This window comes from Haliaeetus leucocephalus, unplaced genomic scaffold (assembly GCF_000737465.1).
Source record: "Haliaeetus leucocephalus isolate CR32 unplaced genomic scaffold, Haliaeetus_leucocephalus-4.0 Scaffold351, whole genome shotgun sequence".
NCBI lineage: Eukaryota > Metazoa > Chordata > Aves > Accipitriformes > Accipitridae > Haliaeetus > Haliaeetus leucocephalus.
The window spans coordinates 4,308,611-4,329,290 of NW_010972787.1; the positions used below are offsets into that span (position 1 = coordinate 4,308,611).

General features: G+C 43.9%; 1 protein-coding gene across 4 annotated transcripts in view; it reads left to right on the forward strand.

Moving 5' to 3' along the window:
* The window catches only part of CDK8 (cyclin-dependent kinase 8), an 87,286-nt gene extending 77,345 nt beyond the window's left edge, over positions 1–9,941 (forward strand). For 2 of the 4 annotated variants that reach the window (XM_010572672.1, XM_010572675.1), the window contains 4 exons: positions 2,139–2,236; positions 3,642–3,720; positions 3,840–3,998; positions 8,649–9,941. In XM_010572672.1, coding sequence (XP_010570974.1) covers positions 2,139–2,236; positions 3,642–3,720; positions 3,840–3,998; positions 8,649–8,774 — 462 coding nt within the window. In that variant the 3' untranslated portion in view covers positions 8,775–9,941. The remainder of the gene's footprint in view (positions 1–2,138; positions 2,237–3,641; positions 3,721–3,839; positions 3,999–8,648) is intronic. The other 2 variants (XR_774673.1, XM_010572674.1) reach the window with 2 other exon arrangements.
* Positions 9,942–20,680: the final 10,739 nt, after the last annotated feature.

A 20,680-nucleotide genomic window follows, 5' to 3' on the forward strand; every position in this document is an offset into this window, starting at 1 on the left:
TGACAAATGTATAAAGTCCAGCTGCCTTCTGAAATCTTTACATAGGTGCAAAATGAGATTGGAAGAGCAAAAACAGTACAAACAGTAAAAATGGTTTTTAGAATTACCTTTCAATCTTTAACGTTGCACTGAATTTAGACTTCGTGTCTGTTATTGGTATTTGAAGTTACTCAAGAGGAGTTCCTGGCTATGTATCCTAAGCATTTCTCAGCATGTCCATCTAAGTAGCAATGTTTGTAACTCTTTTTATACAAATTTTTCACTTTGCTTTGGTTAGGTCGATCTTATTTTCTTAAATTTTCATTTGTGTATTACCTTAGGATTTTTGCTCTGCTATCTGTTACTGAAACATCTTGTATGCCATTTTTTAAAGTTGGGCATCGGGCAGCAAATACCTAGCGTGCTTCTTAGCCCTCTGTTAACACTTCCCAATGAGGGTAAGACGTGCCGTCTCAGAGGGTAAGGTTTTGCTGGATTTTTAGTTGAACTGAGTTCAACTATTTTGTAAAACATTATACTTTGCTTTGTCTTCTGTATATTTATACTTTGTGGTCATTTTAATTGTTTTTAACCAACACAGGCATTTTGGAAAGACTTTTTTTTCATGTAGTTGATACCTGATTCATCAGTTGTTACAAAGATAAAGGCTTTTACACTGCAAAAGCACCAGAGCTCAGACTTGATGTGCTTATGGCGGAAGCAGCTTATTAGACTTCTCCAGGGTATTTTGCATCATGTCATGCAAAAAAATCAACTAAAATTCAAGATTTTGCACAAGTGCTCTTCTGAACAGCACATGGCACACAGGTGTGTCTGAGAGTCTATATTTGTCAGAATAAACAAGCACACACTGGAGTGGGTGATAAAAAGTTATCTGGCCAGGTGGGTTTTTTTGAACGTGTTGGTGATTACTTTCTTTTACAGCACAAAGATTTTCTAAGGAGGGAGTGACTGACTTCATATAACATCTTTAAAATACCGTGGATGACAGTGGAGATGTACTAATACAACAATACTAAATAATGAACAATTAATGTACATGGAATCACTTTTGTTTATTAATTGCTAAGAATTATTTGAATTTAGATGGATATGAGGTTGTTTCCTGTTAAGTGCAGTGTAGTTGAAGAAACCAGGTTAAATATGTGCATGTTACATCTTCTTGTGGGAAGTGAACAGACCATTAAAGAGAGGAGGACTTGGGGGTGTTGGTGGATGAGAAGCTGGATGTGACCCGGCAATGTGCGCTCGTAGCCCAGAAAGCCAACCATATCCTGGGCTGCATCAAAAGCAGGGTGGCCAGCAGGTCGAGGGAGGGGATTCTGCCCCTCTACTCCGCTCTGGTGAGACCCCACCTGCAGTACTGCGTCCAGCTCTGGGGTCCTCAGCACAGGAAAGACATGGACCTGTTGGAGCGGGTCCAGAGGAGGCACACCGAGATGATCAGAGGGATGGAACACCTCTCCTGTGAGGACAGGCTGAGAGAGTTGGGGTTGTTCAGCCTGGAGAAGAGAAGGCTCCAGGGAGACCTTACAGCAGCCTTCCAGTACCTAATGGGGGCCTACAAGAAAGCTGAAGAGGGACTTTTTACAAGGGCATGTAGTGATAGGACAAGGGGTAATGACTTGAAACTGAAAGAGGGTAGATTTAGATCAGATGTAAGGAAGAAATTTTTTAGGATGAGGGTGGTGAAACACTGGCACAGGTTGCTCAGAGAGGTGGTCGATGCCACATCCCTGGAAATGTTCAAGGTCAGGTTGGACAGGGCTCTGAGCAGCCTGATCTAGTTGAAGATGTCCCTGCTCATTGCAGGGGGGTTGGACTAGATGCCTTTAAAGGTTCCTTCCAACCCAAACTATTTTATGATTCTATGATTAAAGCTGCTGGTGCATTGTGGAAACTCTTTAAATGTTTTTGTTAGAACGTTTGTGACTAGAACTGAGTGACCTGGGCTTTTGCAAGTAAAAATAGGTGGGTTTTGATGGGAAATGAAGTTACTATTTTAACAAGAGAGAAGATTGTGGTTATGCCATTTATGATCAGGGTTTTGAGTTCAGACACGTTTGTATCAGCTTGTCTTTCAGGAATAATACAGTCAAGTTTCTGTAAACAGTGCTTTTTATCTTTTCTTTTTACAGCTTCAGAAATTGCTCACTATGGATCCAATAAAGAGAATTACCTCAGAACAGGCTATGCAGGATCCCTATTTCTTAGAAGATCCTCTTCCCACATCCGAGTAAGTGGTCAGTTTATTAACCTATCAGTACATCCAGAGATGCTTTAGAAATGCATGCTTTCTCTCTGCTATAAATATGTTTGTGAGTATTGAGCTAAATACTTACTGTCTAACAACCAGAGAAAGCTATAACCACTAAAATGCCATTTGTGGTTTTTAAAATTAAGTAGCATTCTTATTAATCTCTTTGCTTTATGGAACTTTGATCCTATTAGTCGCAGCACTAATCTTGTTATTCACTGACAGGTTGATTATGCATGCTACAGATCTTTGTAGACAACTGCTAAGTGCCCGCAGGTCCACTTCTCTGCTCCAGAATGCCAGATGACACTCTCTAATTAGTTTACATTTTTCTGTCTTAGCCTTTGTTGTAAATTCAGTGGGTGGGGGAAGTCAACTCCGTGTCTCTGTGCTGTCATCCTTAAAGACTTAAATCCATTTTCTGTAGACACTCCTCTTTTTTGTTTCCGCGGGGAGATTTACAAAAGGAAGAAAATTTAGGGACAATGAATGATTTCATTAAAAATTAAGCCCCCCTCCCAAAAGACTAGCCAGAGAGCATGATTGTACACCTTTTTAGGAAAGCTATTAGTACATCCTGTGTATGATTCTCTATCATTATCTAGGGAAGAATTTATAAAATATAGTATGTATATTTATAAGCAATCAATTAAAAATGAAATTATTTCACTAAAGCCTACTGAATTATTTATAACAGCTCCTGACCTGTCTCTGTGATTTAATGTTGTCATGTGAATGATTTGCTTTTGCAGGAACTGCTTTTAGGACAGTGTTTGGCGCTTTTCTCAACTTTAGGTTGGCATTTTAGTGTGAATACACAATGAGTAATGCTAACAGGTGTATGGAGACTTTATTATAAATACATTCTACTAATTAAGGGCAGGTAAATATTAGCTTGCACTAGCAGTAGCAAATTCATGCAGACCATGAGATACGAACTGACAGATGAAACTTCTAGTTATTTTTAAACTTTGTTCCAGGTGCTTTTATTAATAGACAGTGGAGTTTCCAGGAGTATTTTTAGTTAGTCCTGGGATTGTGAATTACACCATAGCTGGATTAAGATAGCTCTTTGTGCTCTTGCAGGTATCTAACAGGTGGTGTACCTTTCCAGCCACCAGTTTGGTCATTAGTTACCAGAAACCATGAAAACTATTAGGAGTTTAAATGAGTGTATAAGAGGCAACCAAAGATTAAAAATAAATGTGAATAGGTTTACTAAGTTTAGAATATGATGAAAGAAAGACAGGGAAAACTTCTTCATTAGTTGCAGGTATTAGGCTGTGGCTCAGGCAACTTGAAACTAGCATGGGTGAAGTGTGAATCTTACAGGTCTAACCCTTCTGTTCTAATACAGTGATAAATAGACTTTTTTGGGGGGCAGTGTTTTTGCAGGTTGTCAAATCCCTTACCCAAAACGAGAATTTTTAACAGAAGAAGAACCAGATGATAAAGGAGACAAAGTAAGTACTGGAAGAACAGTATCATCACGCTTCACTGGCTTTCACACTATTTCCTGTTTTCATGTTATTTCACGTACTGCTTTTGAGTTGAAATTTTCTTTTGTGTTTAAACAATTGAGAAGAACCAGCAGCAGCAGCAGGGCAATAACCATACTAATGGAACTGGTCATCCAGGGAACCAAGACAACAGTCACACACAGGGACCCCCACTGAAAAAAGTGAGAGTTGTTCCTCCTACCACTACCTCAGGTGGACTTATTATGACCTCAGACTATCAGGTATTTGTTTTATTCATATATTGTGTATCTGGTTCTCATGTTTACAGCAGTGTTTCTTTAAACTTAAACAGTCATTTTGTAAATGTCACTGTATTAACTGGTATTTTTGGCATCTTTTAGATGTTCTCTCAGATGTATTTAGTTGATGGTTTGCCTGTAAATTGATATGCTGATGCTCTTTAGGTTAGCAGTAATGAAATTAGGATCAGAGATTATTACACTTACTAATTTATTACTTTCATGTTAGGAAGTGCTGATTGTGGGCCAGGAGCCTGTTGTGCTGCGCTCTGTATCACCTAAAAATACCATTCCTTATTTGAACAAGCCTGTAATGGTAGGAAGCAAAGGATATTGCAGTAAACAAGCTGTGAAATAAGAATCTGAACAAGTTTTAGTTGGGCAAATGGATGGGAAAGCAGTATTTTGGATGACAAGCAGAAAGACTTGACGTGATGCTGTCATAATCTCTGTTTTGAAGACCAAGGGAGATTCCAGGTTGGGGAAGACCAGTATTACAGATCTGAAGAGACATGTGAGGTGGTAGCAATCAATAAGTGAGGAACATGAGGAGGAGTGTAGGAAAAAAGCTTTAGGAAAACTTGAAAACTGTTCTAGCCTTCCTGCATTTGAGCTTGTGGTCAGACATTAGGAAATCAAAATTGTCTGGAGCAGAAGAATATCTGAGAGTCATCACAGGGAATGATGCCTGTATTTGTGGGTTTGGATGAGGTTACTCTTGGAGACTGGGGAGAAGAGGGTTACAGACAGAACCTTTAGTTAATGCAAGCTAAGAAATTACAAAGGAGGAGCAAGGAAGACTTCAAATGATATGCATAGGAGCAGTTAGAGAGGTGGCAGATTTTGGAAGCCTAGGGAGTAGAAGATTTCAAGAGGAGGCATGCTGGTAGAAATGTTAGCCTGAAGGAACTATTACATACTGGTTCACATGGAATGTGTAGTACCGAAGGCCAGTTGGAAGAGTGTCTTGGGTGAAATCAAAAGATGGGGAAGTCAGCAATTACTGGCAGTGTTTTCAGTTACTTTAAAGATTAATATCTAAATCTGAGACCCTAATATTGAAAACCACTTAGCTATGCTTACATTCTGTAGCAAAACTTAGGGAGAGTTAAAGAACGGTGTCAGTAAAACTACTGTTGTCAACTTGCTTTTCACATTTTGACACTGTTTCTCCATAAACACCAATGGGCTTTGAAATCTTGCATTTCAGAGTTTGTTCCTGAGAGTATCAGATATTCCCAAAGGCTGCCTAGGGGCATTACCCTCATCCTTATATAAATCTGTATACTTCCAACATTGGCCAAAACTTGAAAGTACTGAAAAATGTAAAGTAAGGTCATTTTCAGGAGCCTTATTGTGAGACCCTTCATATAGTCCCCAAGTGCCTTTGCTCAGCTTATTCCAGGACATCAATAGCATACTAGTTCTCAAGTTATTTTCCTTGAACACAGTAAATTTTTAGAGCCGTTTGAAACAGTGTTCAACCTTAACTACAGTACTGCAATGTGGGGTGCCTCTAAGTATAAACATCATCTTTTTTTTAGTTAGATTATGCGTCACAGAGCACTCTCTTACAGGAGCTTCATCCCTTTCAATTTGGCAAGCTGCAGTCAATCGCTGTTTTGGCCTTTTAGCTGGCTCTTTCTGCCACTTCTGTGTGTGTATTTTTAAGAAGGCAAATGTAGCTATAACTCTTAATCTTCCCCTCGTGTTGAGTCACATATCTAAGGAGATTGATGCAGAGGTTGCATGTACTGTGTCAGGGAGCCCCATTTACATGCCCTATTTACATGCCCTTCACCTCATTTTGCTGCTGCAGCTTGGCATTTTGAACAAACTTCAGCTTCCACTTCTGGGAGCAAGAGCTGAGGTTTGCTAGTTGAGAAGTCAGAAGACTCAAATTGCCTCGGCAGGAGTTGATGTTGGTTTGTTTTCAGCTCATGCTCATCAAAACTTTTGTACTCTGACATCCATCCCAAGATTATAGCTGGCGGCAGCCCTTGTCAACAAAGATAATTTCAGAATACTTTTGCCTTAAGAGAGTGATAACTGCTACTTGCTTTCTCAGGAACTCTTATTGGTAACTTGCCTGCTCCTGACTAATCTTTTTGCTGTCTCTCTAGGAGGCAAACCACCTGGTTTTCAAAAAAAAGTCTCCCCTCCCCAGTCTTGCAAGAAGGCAGTGGGTAGATTTGTTCTGATTAAGCTATCTGGAAAACATGGTGATCAAAGGGAGGAGACCTGAGCTTGCTGGCATTGGAACAGAAGCAGGTCTCCCTGAAAAAAATTCCTCGCATTTTTTGCTTCTGATCCTGCAACTTGAGGAGACAGCAAACAAATATTACAATACAGCCCTCTGTTTTAATCAAACACCTGTTCCTTTGTTCTTCATTTAATTTGTTCAAATTCCCCATATAAAGCTTGTGAAGAAGGATTGCCATCTTCTGGGCAAGGCACACTAAGACAGTTTCTCCATCCACTCAGAAGTCAAATTACTCTCTGCAAAGCAAGTTGACCTTGTATCCTTTTCTGCCACGCACAAAAATAGTAGACACATGGCACACAGACTTCCTTGCCTTCTCGTGTAAATCTGCAGTGTGACACTTCCAAAGGCAATGTGATTAAACAGACTGGAGCACTTCCACTAGTCTGAGCTTTTGCTTGTGATAACCCTCTGGGTGCTTAATGGTATTTAGAAAGGATGAGATATTTACATTTTTTCTTGATCAAAAGGCATTTGATGCGCTGGATGTCATGAAGAATCTGATGATTTTTAATTGCCTCTGTCTTAAAATAAGAACTGTCTTAGAAGTCAGGATGCAGAAAGTGTGTACAACTGACATGAATGGTCAGTTTTTAAATGGTTAAACTTGTGATAGTTTCCTACATACAGGAGCCACACTTGGGCAAAAAGAATATTCAGGGTTTTTTTGCTCTCTGCAGTACATCCTATATTTGTTAAATGGAGAAGGGTAGGGTGACCCAGAGGTGTGACACTTCTGTTGACAAGTGACTTAGTCCATCTCTCAAGAGTGAAGGCAAATGTCACAAAAGTTCAGTCACTGTGTTAATGGGGCCGTTCAGCAGTGCTGGTTCGTTGCTGCTGGCATTATGTTCTGGTCCAGCCATTTCTTCCCCTTTACACTGTACGCCCCTAGAGAATTAGCTCAGTCCTGTGAGCATATGTTAACAAGTAGAGTTTGCCTTTTCATTTCTGCCATCATCTCGGCATCCTGATGATAGCTTCCATTCTAAATGCTGAACGGCAGGAAAAAATGGAGTTGTTATTTATTATTTTATGTTGTGACTTATAAAATCTGTAAAGCTATTTTACTATTTTACTTTTTCAGGATGTTGGTGCACCATAGTTATGTGTATTCAGGTCTCAGTAGCAATACCCTAGTCCTGGAATATTCACCTTAGAGAAGTTTCCAAACCTTTACTAGAAGCAGCTTTTTCTAAAAATCCTAATACATCTTGCAAGGTCGAGAGTTCAGAAGTTACACTGCAGTCTCTAAACACTGCAAAATTTGTGTGTATGTAAAGCTTAACATAAATGTAAACCAGCACAGTAATGTACTGGAATTGTGTTAATTTAATTAAATGTTAAATGCTACTGGTCATGTGCTTAGATTGAAAATTTTGCATGCAGTCCTTTTTTCCTTTATAATGCATGATGTGTAAATAACTAACTTTTAGATTAAAATTGAAGTAGGCGGTTGCTGGTTTGCTCAGAGCTTCTTGCAATGATGAATGCTCCACTCAAATAATTGTAGAAATGCTGGTTGAAAGGGGCCTCCGGAGACCATCTAGCCCAATCTCCTACTTGAAGCAGGACTGTTACTAATGCTAAATCAGGTCAGCCATGGCTTTCTTTAGCTGACTCGTAAAAACCTCCATAGATGGAGACTTCTCAGCCTCTCTGGGCAAGTTCTTCTAGTGCTCTACTCTTCTCTTAGTGATATTCCCCTCCCGCCCCCAATGCCCAACCTGAACCTCCCAAGCAACAATCTGTGGCCATTTCCCCCTGAAATACCTGGTTCCACTGAGAAGCGTGTGGCTGTTGTTTTTAACTCTCTCTTCATTCGTAAGGCTGCTGCTAGATGACACTTTAGCCTAAATAATCACAGTGCTGTCAGCCTTTACTCCTAGGTCACACAAAGAGTGGCAAGCATATCCTTTGTATAGAAAAATCTCCAGAATAATGCAGAGTGGCTCATCAGCAGTAAGATGCACCGTCTGGACCCCCACCCCAACATACCTTCTTGGTAGGGGAAGGGAGCAAGCGGAGAAGACCACCGCCGTGAGTGGTGGGAGCCTTGTCCAACATGCAGGTGGACCATAGCCATCCGGAGGGTTGGCTGGAGGTTTGACTATGATGGGTGTAGATTCACAGGAGGTAATTAGGATGGATAACTGAAGGGTGGTAACTGTCACTTTCTAATCTGGTATTCCTGATATTCATACCTGCACCCGCTGTAATTGGAGTAAGTGAAAAGAAGCCTGGAAGTGCAGCTGCTTTGAGACTGCATGTGCTCGGGACCTCTTGAAGAAATAAATCAGTAGGTGAAACTGTCTTGCGATGTACCCGTTACGAAAGATTGAGTTTCCTCTGCTTTTACCCCTCTGCAGCGTTCCAACCCCCATGCTGCCTACCCCAACCCTGGACCAAGCACATCACAGCCACAGAGCAGCATGGGATATTCAACTACCTCCCAACAGCCGCCACAGTACTCGCATCAGACACATCGGTACTGAGCTGCATCCCAATAACGTCAATGCACTGTTGCTAATGCTGCAGGACCGGCCGCGCAGCTGCCTGCCTGGAACCTGGCTTGGGCCACGAGAATGTACTGTAAAACCGCACCTCCAACCTGTCCGATCGCCACGATCCACCCCCTTCCACAGAGCGGAGTAGTGGCTCCCCAATTGTACCTGTCTTGGGGGTTAGACTTGAAAAGAAAGTGCTAGCACAGTTTGTGTTGTGGATATGCTACTTCCATAGTTTACTTGACATGGTTCAGACTGACCGATGCATTTTTTTTCAGTGACAGTCTGTAGCAGTTGAAGCTGTGAAATGTGCTAGGGGCAAGCATTTTTGTTGTCGTATGTGGTGAATTCTCTTGATGTAACAACTTTATCTGACCAATAGTACACAACATCTTTGAACTGGTACTTGAAGCATACAGTATATGTTACCATGGCAAAAAAGCAAACTAACCGTGACTCCGATTGAGACAATTTTGATAGACGTTTATTTTTAGTGACTTTTGTGGGTTGGTTCATTTTCCACCTAGATCAATGTTTTATGACCGACACGATTGCTACGATGAGATTTTTTTAAGAACATGAAAACGTTTGCATTTTTTTCCAGCAATTACAAATGTCCCAAAGATTAATTTCCAACATAAGTTTTTAGTTTTGTTTTTAAATCTATGACTTGACTGGTATTAAAGCTGCTATTTGATAGTAAAATAAGTATGTTGTCATTGATATAAACATGTTTGGTTCAGCAAACAAACTAAAATGATTGTCATAGACAGTGTTTTATTTTTTTTCCTGTTGGTGTTAATGATTTGTGAGCATGCTTTGGGATTAAAAAAGCATGAATGATATTTCCTGAAAAGGTGCGGCATCCATTCAGATATTTTGTCATGATTTTTGAGAACCAGCTTGGTGTAGTGGATTTAAAATTTTGTTCAGTTAATTATTTTTTTTAAATGTTCGCACGTTGTTTAGGGGTGCCATTCCTACAGCAGAGGATCAAGGTGTTAGGAGAGCCTTAGAATTTATGAGGAAAAACTTACATACAATGTACTGTATCAAACTATTTTACATGAATGACACAAGTATTCTGAATAAAAAAAAATCAAACATTGTTAAAACAAGGTGTTATGTAATAAATTTATTTTTCATAAATCTGCATATGACCTTTGCCTGTATTCCTTTTTATCAGCAACATCACCCTGCTCCCCCATCATACATCTGTATCAGGTCGTGTCCTGAGAAACAGTATCTGACAGGAATTTTTCTTGCAAGTGGGCAGGCTTCCATTAACTGCTGAGAAGGATATTTTTTTTTTTTTAAATAGCAGAAAAAAATGCAGTGCCTTAGTAAAATGTCATTACCTCTGTTGTGTACATGTAGCTGATCAGCTGGAGAAACACTGAACGTGGGTTTATTACTAGCTACGTTTCATAGATCAGACAGCTCCTTTTCATCTACAAAATCTAGAGATGTTGCTGTCTGAACAGTTCTGAGGTTTCTGTAACTCATTCTAATCTTGGTATCCAATACCACTCCATGATTTTATGACATAAATATATGCAATATATGCAGGATTTTTTTCTGTGAGTGCTTCATGGAGTGTGAATATCAACTAATATGATCCATTCAAATGCACTGAGCTGCTGATGGGGGGGCAAAAGAATAACCGAATCGGTAGCCAGCCTGAAATGCAAACCGTGTTTGAGGTGAAGATGAAATTATCTGAGGGGAGTAGAGACTTAAAACTAAAGAAAAAACCCAAGTGCAGTTTATGGGAGTGCCTTAAACTTTTTTGATTTGTTTTTTCAGATTAAAGCCTTTTTTTGTCCTTTCCATAATTTATATATAGGCCTTGAACTTCCCTGTTTAGTCTCTCTAGACTCTTACCAGGTACTGAAATGGCAACAAGAGTAACTTTTGTTTGGCTAAAGTACCATTGGCCTAGATTTTTTGCATTCTTATTGATGCATATTCATATTAATCCATAATAGTTAATATTATTCAGATTAATGCAAACCTTATTTGATACCAGTATGTTGTGGTGTCTCCATTGCATTGTTTAAAAGTAGCAGACTGGCGGTAATTTCATTTTTGCAAAGGGAAATGCGTCCAACTGACAAAAAGGACTCTTGCCATTAGTTTGCACTTGAATTTAATTTTCCTATTAAGAAGGTATTTGAGATGAAGATGCAACTTATCAACTAATTATAATGAAACTAAATTATACTCTACATTTAGTTCTAAATAGTCTGCCCCTCACAGTAATTTAATTCATTCTTACTCCATTTTTAGTGGACATATTGCAGATTACCTCAACAAACTGAGATCCTTCAGGGAAGTCAAATCTTAGTATTTGATTTGTTCTGATGTTTCAGTGAGGAGGAATGTCTTGGAGGAGGATGTCTTGGAGGAGGAATTTGAGATTTCTTTCTCTAGAACTGTGGAAAGAAAAGGTTTTTCAGTGCTTGCTATAACCTCCAATACCTTCAAGATGGGGTATATTTCTATTGCAGATAAGGTTAATCTTGTCATATTCATGACAATTATAAATGATCTTCTGTATCAAATAAGGTTTTTTGGTTTTTTGTTTTTTTTTTTTAATACTGGTTTTAGGAATACTGAGGGCTTAGCTTTTGTTACTAAATACAAGAACTTGAAAGCTCTTCATTTTTCACCAACAATTATCTGGACCAATCTGAGTGTATTTTGAATAGCTGGAGTCTGGGAGCCTGTCTCTGTTGCTCTGATTAAAGAACAAGTTGTTTTTCTAGAGTAGGCTTCTGTTGAAAATGGGCTACAAGCTTAACTTGATCATGAGGATAAATACGCTATTGCAGTTTCACCTTGGCACTCCCAGCAAGCGTAGCTCGTTGCAGCTCTGAACTTATTGTACCTGATAAGAACTCAGCTTCTTTAAGAAGAAGTAAATAACTTTTGCAATGATCCCTTTTAAAGAGGGTTTCAGCATTAATGGAGGGGAGGAGCAGTCTGAGGGAGGAAATAGGAGATGGGTTCTGTCCTGTCATTTCTTGTGTGTATATATAAATTGGAAAATAGTCAATGAACTCGCTGAATTGCTTGTGGCAGTGCCCAAGCGATGCCCACCTGAGGGGTAGGCCAGCGTTAGTTCTGGTTTTCTTTCAGCTTCCTTTTCCCTTCATTCTGAAGCAACTGTTGGGCAGAGTCTCTTCTGGGTCTGGGGTGATTCATCGGTAGGCGATAAACTCTTCGGGCAGCTAGGGCGGGAGAGGAGTAAGCAAACGCGTCTCTCCAAGTTCCTTTTTACTTTCTGTGTGTAATGCTTAATTTTTATGGGGTTTATGTTTCCACGCTTTGCTTTCTCAGGGGAGATGCTTCATGCAGGTGGCAGGTGTGTGCCATCGCCTGTTCCAACGGTATCGCGGTCCTTGGCGTCTCGTTTGTGGTAGATGGGCTCCTCCAAAAGAAGAGAGCAAGTTCCTCCGTGTTTCTTTGCTGAGGGCCATCAGCAGCCCAAGTCCCGAGTATCTGGTCAGCTACTGCGTCCATGGTAGCTTTGCACAAAGCTTTCTCCACAACACAGAGCAGCACGTTTCTGTGAGACTGATTGTTAGGATATTACCATTTCTGGTCATTAGGATGTTATTTTATAGGAAGAGGCGTCACCTCAACTCAACTCCCCTTTGCTAACTGGAACAAGACGACAGCAAAGCATGAGCAGAGTGCGAGTGAAGCGTGCAGGAGTTAGCCATGTCATATGACATGGCCTAAAGTTCTGTCAAAAAGGATCTTGGAAGCTGTTCCTATTGTTTTCACCTTCTTGTATGTCTCTTGCCTGTTCAGACCCCAGCAGAGGTGGCAGTTAGTGAGAACATGGGTTGGACTCAATTGCAAGTGAAGTTTTTATGTAAAGAAATAACTTGTGCTGTTCCCCAGTGTCCATCAATTTCTTTCTAAAATTGCTCTTCGAACAATAAGCAGCTCCTGTGGTATCTCCCCCAAGCCCATCCTGGCTTCACTAAAAGGCAAGCTGTGGTCTCTACCTTCCATGTATGGTGGCTGTTAATGGTTTTATGGGCACGGTTAAGCAGTTTGACTGCCAGTGAGTGGGATAATGGCGATGGGATGGAGCCTGCAGGATGTCCTGTTGGTTATTGTCTATCAGAAAGGAAAGACATGGATCATTTCTTGGAGCCAGTGGTGAAGTTGCAGACCTGCCATTTGGAGTCAATGTTGTTGCCATTGTAAGTTGAGCCTATTTTCTGTGAAAGGGCTGAATAGTGTGGTGCTTCCTATATGTTATTTTAGTTATACCCCTGAATAAAGCAGCCTTTTTTTGTTGGGTAGCACAGCCGTCTCAACATCTTCCTCTAGGCGAAGTGGTGACAGTGCTTCTGGATGCCAGTTCTGAGACAGTTTAATCGCCAGCGTCCCTTGAGACCAAGGTAGATGAGCTTAATTCAGTGTAATTTGCTTGTCAGAGCTCTGGATAAAGAACACTTTGTGAAACAGTATGTCAGACATCTGAATGATGGGATGTACAAACTGTGCTCTAGCAGTAGGAGAGGTAGAGAGAAAGGTGCTTACCCTTTGAAAGCAAAACAGAAACAAAGCTGCTGCTTCCACTAGGACTCTTGCAATTAAGTTCCTCTCCTCGAGGATTTTAAGCAGTCTTTATCTTGGCAGCTGGCTTCAGCGATGGCAGAAGGTAGCTGTCTCCAGAGGACTGGTTTTAGTTAGGGGTCCTGTAATGTAGAGCTTGGCACCAGCACTGATGTTAATGAAGCCATTGCCCTGGGGTGACACACACCAGCTCCAACCCAGGATGGGAATCTGGACAAGCTCTGTGACTGCTCCGAAAGCTCCCGTGTCACAAGATATCGAAAAGCACTTTTCAGCCTGCCAGGATTACGGCGTCTTTCATTGGCCCTCACACTGAGTTTAACTATCCCTTTGCGTTTCTGGTCCTGCTTAGGTGGGCTGGATATTCCACCTGAGTCAGGGGAGGTGGAGAAAAAGGGCTAGTGCAGGAGTGCTGGTTATTTAAGCAGCGCGGCATATCTTGGCACACAACCCCACGCCTGCAGAAACACCAAGGAGAGACTACAGCATGTGCTTTTGGGATGCGTTTTCCTCAGCCTGGGATGTGGAAAAGCTGCCGAGTGCTCGGAGCAAGCCTTTGTTTAATATTTGTGGGAGCTTTGGATTTGTACGGTGCTTCACTCGCAGTGTTTGAAGAGCGGCAGCCTCTCTGCCACCCCACCAGCTATGTAAGAAATGCAACCAGCTGACTGAGGAAGGGAAGGGGATGAAGTAGGGATTTGTTGAAGGAGAGCGCCTATGGGAGTGCTGAGATTAGAGTTGAAAAGCCCTGAGAGCAGATGCTTATGGGAGGCCCCATTATCCCAAAGGCACTCTATGAGCAGCCAAGAGGTGTTGTCTTACCCTGTGAGGTGTAAATAGCACTCTCGTCTTTAATGGGAGCTCATTCCTTTTCCGCATCACTGTGCCAAAATCTGACCGTGTCCTACGTTTGTGTTTCCAGTTGATGCAGGGTCAGCTTCTTGGCTGGTATTCCCACAAGATGCTGGCAGGGTGTGCATAGAGCTATTCTTATCAATGAACTTCTAAATTTAAAATTCTTTTGCTGTTTATAATGTTTCTCAAATATACGTAGGGACCTGTAAGGCTCCCTACAGCAGCCAAGCTCTGCCTTAGTGTGTTCTTTCTGTTAACTGGGTAGGGAAGAGAATAGAATAAATTGTTTGGCGCGCTTCACCTCTGCTTCAGCCATGTGCTCCTGTAGATCAGAACACGGAGATAACCAGCAAGCTGTGGAGAAGGATTCTTTGGGGATAAATTCTGCGTTTGGGTGCCAGGAATGACCACCGCGGTGGCTGTGCGCTTTGAGGTGCGCTCACCTCAGCGCAGACAGCTCATACACAGCATGGGCGCTCCTGATGTCCTCGGGGCGCAGGCTTCACGCTTTGCCCTGGCTCTTTGCCCCACCTTGCCTTCAGAACATCAGGGAAAGGTGAGAGGAGCGTGATGCCCCAGCCTGGGAACTTAGAAATCCTTATATAAGCTTCTCATCTGTGTTCCCTTACCACCAGCTGTGCAGGTATGTAAGCTATCCGTGCAATTTATTTGCATGCCAGACAAAACCAGCTGGTTTGAAAATCCCCCCAGTTGCCTTGGAGGCTTTGCTGGGAGAGAGGTCGGCGCCCGGGGCTGATGAGCAGCTGCTTGATCAGATCTCGTCCAACCCTCGCTCCATGGGTGAAGAGGTGAGGCTGTCATTCGCAATCATGCGCTTCTCCGGCTCCGTGGGATGCGCAGGCGTTGCTGGTCGGGTCTGAGGCAAGGAAAACCTCCTCTTCCCCGACTGAAAAGCTGAAAAGTGCATGGGCACCCGAAGACGGATCAAATTGCCCAAAGGGCGACTAAAGAGGGAGAGCACCTGATGGTCTACACCTGCCTTACACAGCACTGGGTTGTGTTGCTTGAAGTTAAGTGTTTGCCGGGAGCTGCAATCCTGGTCTCAGCCCCCGCAGGGATTTATTGCTGTGCCCTTGCCTGACGAGTGCAGCACCCCGAATGTGCGGACAGTGAGATGCAGTCACTGGGGAAACTGGTGACACAGGCACCAAACCGCTGCTCTGACAAACAGCGAGCTGGGCCATGTTTAGGAGAGATGGATGATTTTGGTTAAGAGATTACACAGTAGGAGATGGCTCTGAGAGTGATTTTAGTTTCCACCAGGAGAGAAGACGGTGAAAATGGACCAACGTAAAACGTAAGCGTGGAAATTTATCTGTCATATTTGTCTATTCGGATTTTTTCACAGAAGTTTAAAAGTATGGAATCCAATTCACTCAGAACCAGAAGAAGCGGTATCCCAGAGGTTTCTGTTTTAATGAAGTCACCCACGCGGCAACGTGCACATACCTCGAAGGAATGGGGCAAATCCACGCCGGAATCTGGCTTTGGAAGACAGAGTGGGTGTAACACGTCAAAAGCCCTCAGTCTGAACAAAAAGGCCATGGAAGGGGAGCTCCCACCCCAATTTGTTTTCGGCAGGGCTGCTGCAGCCAGAAATGCTGCTCGTGGGCTTCTGTGCACTTGAGGGGGGTCCTGAAGGGTGCGGGGGGTACGGGCAGGAGAAGGGGTGGTGCAGCTCTGGTCTCCGCCACGGTTTTCTGCAGAACATTGCAAAACGGGGCGGGAAAGCCCCTTTCGCGGACAGAGGACGCTAAATATAACATACGGATGTCATCGCTGTTATCAAATTTACAGTTTATTCCTTAATTAAAGGGGTTCCCAGAGAGAAAAAGTTAAACATTCACACTGAAAACCATTTCCCCTGGCTGGAAACCTAATTAATTGATTGTGAAAATTATTTTCCTTGAAAGAGGCAACTTAAACTGTAATTTTGAAATAAGGTGATTTATGCTCCTTGAGGTTACAAATACACCTGTGTTGATCCTTAACAATCCTTGTGTAATCCTTAACAATGCTGGGATTTAAAATATTGATTATGCTAATTATTTATAAGATTTTAGTTAATATCCAAGAGCTATTCAGAACAAAATCCTGTGCATAAGGAGCAAGGATCCAGCAATACTCCAGTGAATGTGCCTGTTCCTGAAAGGTTACTAATCTTCGTGGTGATGCATCAGGGCAGATTACTATATATACGTATACATTTTTTTCCTCTTCTTTGTATTGCAGCGAATCTATTTATCTGAAAATAATTCAAACTTTGGCTCTACTGAAAATCATAGAAAATGGGAGCAGTTAGCAACAGAGGATTTCTGCAGAGATTTTGGCCATTTTCCAGCAAGCTAAAGACATCAGCCCTCTTCTCTGATTGCAGAAGAGATGCCAGAGGCCGCTGATGGTTCCCCTCAAGTTGTGTACCTGGACAGAAGTGCACAAAAGGGGAGGTGGTTTTGCCTCACTTCCCCTGCAGAAGACCAACACGTGCAGGAGGGATTCTACACACCCCTGGCAAAGTGGTGGGAAGAGATTTTGTGCCTTCACCTCACCGACCTGGCACTGAAGCTCAGCCAGAGACCTTACAGCATCAATGGTGTGGAGTTAGCAAATGCAGTTTGGGAGCAGGATCACCCAAATAAACCGTCACCGAACCCCCTCAGGCTTCCAGCTCAGACAAGGTGATGCAAGAGGGGAAAAAATCCACCAAAACCCCCGAGACCTGTCAAACCACGAGGTAGGGAAGGAAATATGTGGATGTGATGCGGACTGTGAAAATACCAAAGGTGAGGCCATGGTAAGAGAAGTTAAAAGGAGTGCCGGGATGCAAAGTAACTAGAGAAAAAGGCAAACCAGTGGTCTGGAGGTGCATGAGTCCAAGGGTGCCGCAGGGCGGGTGAGGAGGCAGCGTGTTTTGGGGCTGGGCAGCACCAGGACCCGCTGCTCCCCACTGTGCCGGGGGCTGAGCACGCAGCCGCCGAGTCCCCTTCGCATCCCCAAATGGCATCAGCGTTTCCCAGTCTTGCCCCCCCCACTCTGCCAAATCAAGCTTAAATATTTCAAGAAGGCAAAGATCGCCTCTCACAGCTGCTGATTTGTGGGGGCAAAGCTGGTGCCTGGTAGGGGCACGTCCGTAAGTGGCCCCAGGGAGGGCACCGCGGAGGCAGATGTCGGGGACCGGTGGTGACTCGCTGCAGCGCGGTACCTCGCCGTTTAATTCTGCACCGCATGAAAGAGAATCCGATATGAGCAAACGTAGCTCAAAACTCCATCTCCAGCTCTTAACGTTCAAGCTTCACACAGAGGATGTTATTTCTAATAAATATTTTAGGCAGTAAAGCTTCCTTCGGAGAGGGCTGCTGCATTCCCGTCGCGTGCCTTCTTGCTGGGAGAAGCCTGCGTTAGCTACTTCGAGTATTCAAAGGCTTGATATATAGTATCTGTTCTATGGAAAAATGCCTCAGGGTGAAATGTGTTTAATAGAGAGAGGCTAATATGAGAGTGATTTATCTCATTTTGGTAAGTTCATGCCTGTTATTCAATAACCCCATGAGCTACACTTAACTGTATTCAATAAAGATGATCTAAAGGAGATGTTCGTGCAGGTGAAGGATTCAAGAACTGGAGGAAGGGATGTTATAAATAAGTTGGCTTGAAGTAAACAGGGAGCTCAGGCAGAAACCTTCCCCGGGATAAATGTCTTGAGCATCATTAAACCAGTACAAATGGCTCTGTGAGCTGTGGAGATTTCTTCCTCTGAAAGGAAAAAGCTGTGAGAGAGACTTTCATTAGGGAGAAAATGCCACCTTACGCTCCGGCTGTGACCCGAATCCTGCAGCAATCTTTTGCGAGCTGTCATCTTGGGCAGCATCCCTGGCAGAGCGTGCCAGATCGTCTTGAAATAAGGTGGTGTTACGAAGGGCACAGGAAGGTGGGTTGACAAGCAGCCGGAGGAAAGAGGTGTGACAGCCCAGGGCTTGATTCTCCACCTGCTTTGGAAAGTCGTTAGACACGTACCAAAGCGCTTCTTTACAGACAATGCCGCGTGCAAACTATATGAGAGCATGACAAGGAAATATGGTCTCTAAACAGCCGTTCAGGGCTGTAATTGCCCAGTTTGAATGTAAAACTAAAGTAGATAGCACTGGCAGCTGAGTCACCCGATGGCAGACCTGAAGCACTTCAAAGTTGGGTCTAAAAATACCTTGTGTGCTTCTAAAGGACTGGCTGTATGGCAGAGAAAAGGGCACTGAAAAAAAAAAGGCATCAGAGCATTGACAGCAACTGGGCAAAGGGCTTTGGGATAAGGTGTGAGGATTGCCCCCAGTCCGGCGCTAGCAGCCGGCATGGCTGTGCGGCAATCCGGCACCAGCGGCTCCCTGCTCACCGCCGTGCCAACAGGCGAGCATGACAGCCTGCCCCATAAAGCCAGAAAGCTTTGTGAAATTACATTATTCTAAACCCATAGTGTCCTACTTCAGGCTTTGTGTGTGCCAGGCTAGTGTGCTGCACTGCTTTACTGACACGAGGGCACCCCGCGGCTCAGAGGCATTCCCATGAAACGCATCCACGATAATCTCCTGCCCAGCACGCTCCCCCTTGCCCTCAGCGAAAATCATGAAAAGAAAGTTGTTTAAAGGCTATTGCCTGCAGAGGCATTAACTCTGGCCCGGGAGGTCCCTTGGGTCCCCAGAGGTGGGGAGGAGAGGTTGGGGAGATGCTGCAGTGGGTTCAGCCTGGCCTCACCCTCCTCCCATGGCATCTGCTGCTGGTAGGGACAAGCCGTGGGTTCGGATGGACATTTGGTCTGACCAAGGGCGACTGCTCCTCTGCAATATGCAGTCTCACGGGGTTAGGATCAGCTGTCCCTGACTCACCACGTGAAGTGGCTGCAGCCTTGGCAAACCCACGTGCAGCGAAACACGCTGCGCTCATCCCTCCCAGTCCTGCAGCGCAGCAGCTCCCCCAGCACAGCTGGAGCCTTTCGATGCGAGATGCGTTTGCCCATTCGTCACCCTGATGGTCAAAGCCCAAAATCTTCAAAAATTGGAAAATCAGCACTGGAGCAAAGTGAAGGACAAGAGACATTGAGCCGGCAGCGTTAGAGGAGAGGACGAGAGGCAAAGAGCCCCTGGGGCACCTCCTGCTGCCACCACGGCTCCTGTTGCTGGCACCACCAAGACCATGGGCATCGCTGGAGGGAGCGGGACGGGGCTGGGGAGCCGTAGCAGGAGTTGTTGGCAGAGGTGGAAAGGAGAGCAGATGGCGGAGAGGACAAACGCGAGCAGCGGGAGCACCCCAACCTGTGTGACCCACCATGGTACAGGTGGTACCAGCTCCTGTTCCTTCCTTTTCTCCCCAGTATTTATTTCACTGGAATAAACAAACGAGCTCTTCTCAGCCCCTGCAGAGGCCCCACTGTTTCTGGTGCCCACAGACCTCTCATAGACCCAGCAGCCAGTGCTGGAAGTTGTTCTGAGGAAGCTATAGGTCTTGTTTCTGTTCGGCGCATCACCGCCACAGATGGGGCTGGCATCGAAAGCCCAGGCTGAGGCACAGCCAGATGCTCAGCTTGTCTGGGATGGAGCTCGTGATGACTGGAGCGCTGGAAGGGATTTTCCGAAGCACATGGCACAAAGCTAACAGTTTTTTTTTTCCTGCTGCTTTCAGAAGGGACTTTCCTTGGCAATGAGCTCATCTGTCTGCAAGGTTCAGCAAGGGCAGCCAAATCGCTCGCCCCGTGTGGGCTGCATGCAGCCTCCCAGCACCTCGCTTGGTCCTCTCCAGGGCCGAAGGAGGAGATGCCTGGCCCTGGCACCTCCCACCTCCCACTCCAGCCAGTCCAACGGGCCGAGCAGCTCAGCAAGAACCCCGATATACTCAAGCCAGTGGGGTGAAAGTGTACAGTTTGGAGGGACATGTTAAAGCACTGCAGCTAAATCCAAAGGAACAAGTCTGAGCCCTGAGCCCAGGACAACCTCCAGGGGTTTCTTTAGGTCATTTTTGTGCCTCTCCAAATGTTTTGGAAAGTACATTTTTTCCAGCTGATTCAGACAAAGACTAGTGTAAATGTTTTTCCAAAAGCTTTCCCAATAGGTTTTTGAGCAAGGCTGTACAGGCCAAGAGGGAGAATAATAAGGGTGCGCAAAAGCCCTGGAGGGCAGAAAACTTCTCTTCTAGGTTGTGTTTGTTCCTCAGTCTTTCCAGAAAGTAGCTCATTGAGCATTTTTTTCCCTTTAGTTGTCATTCTTTTTGGTTGTTGAAATGTTTATAGCTGCCGTTTTGTGTAAAACACTCTCCTAACATTTGTCCCACTCAAAATCCACACAAATACTACGTATTGTATCAAGCACTGATCTACCCTCGATGAACTCCCTCCTTCGGATACTTTGCAGTTCTCTCTTTAGCGTCTCTGTTTGCTA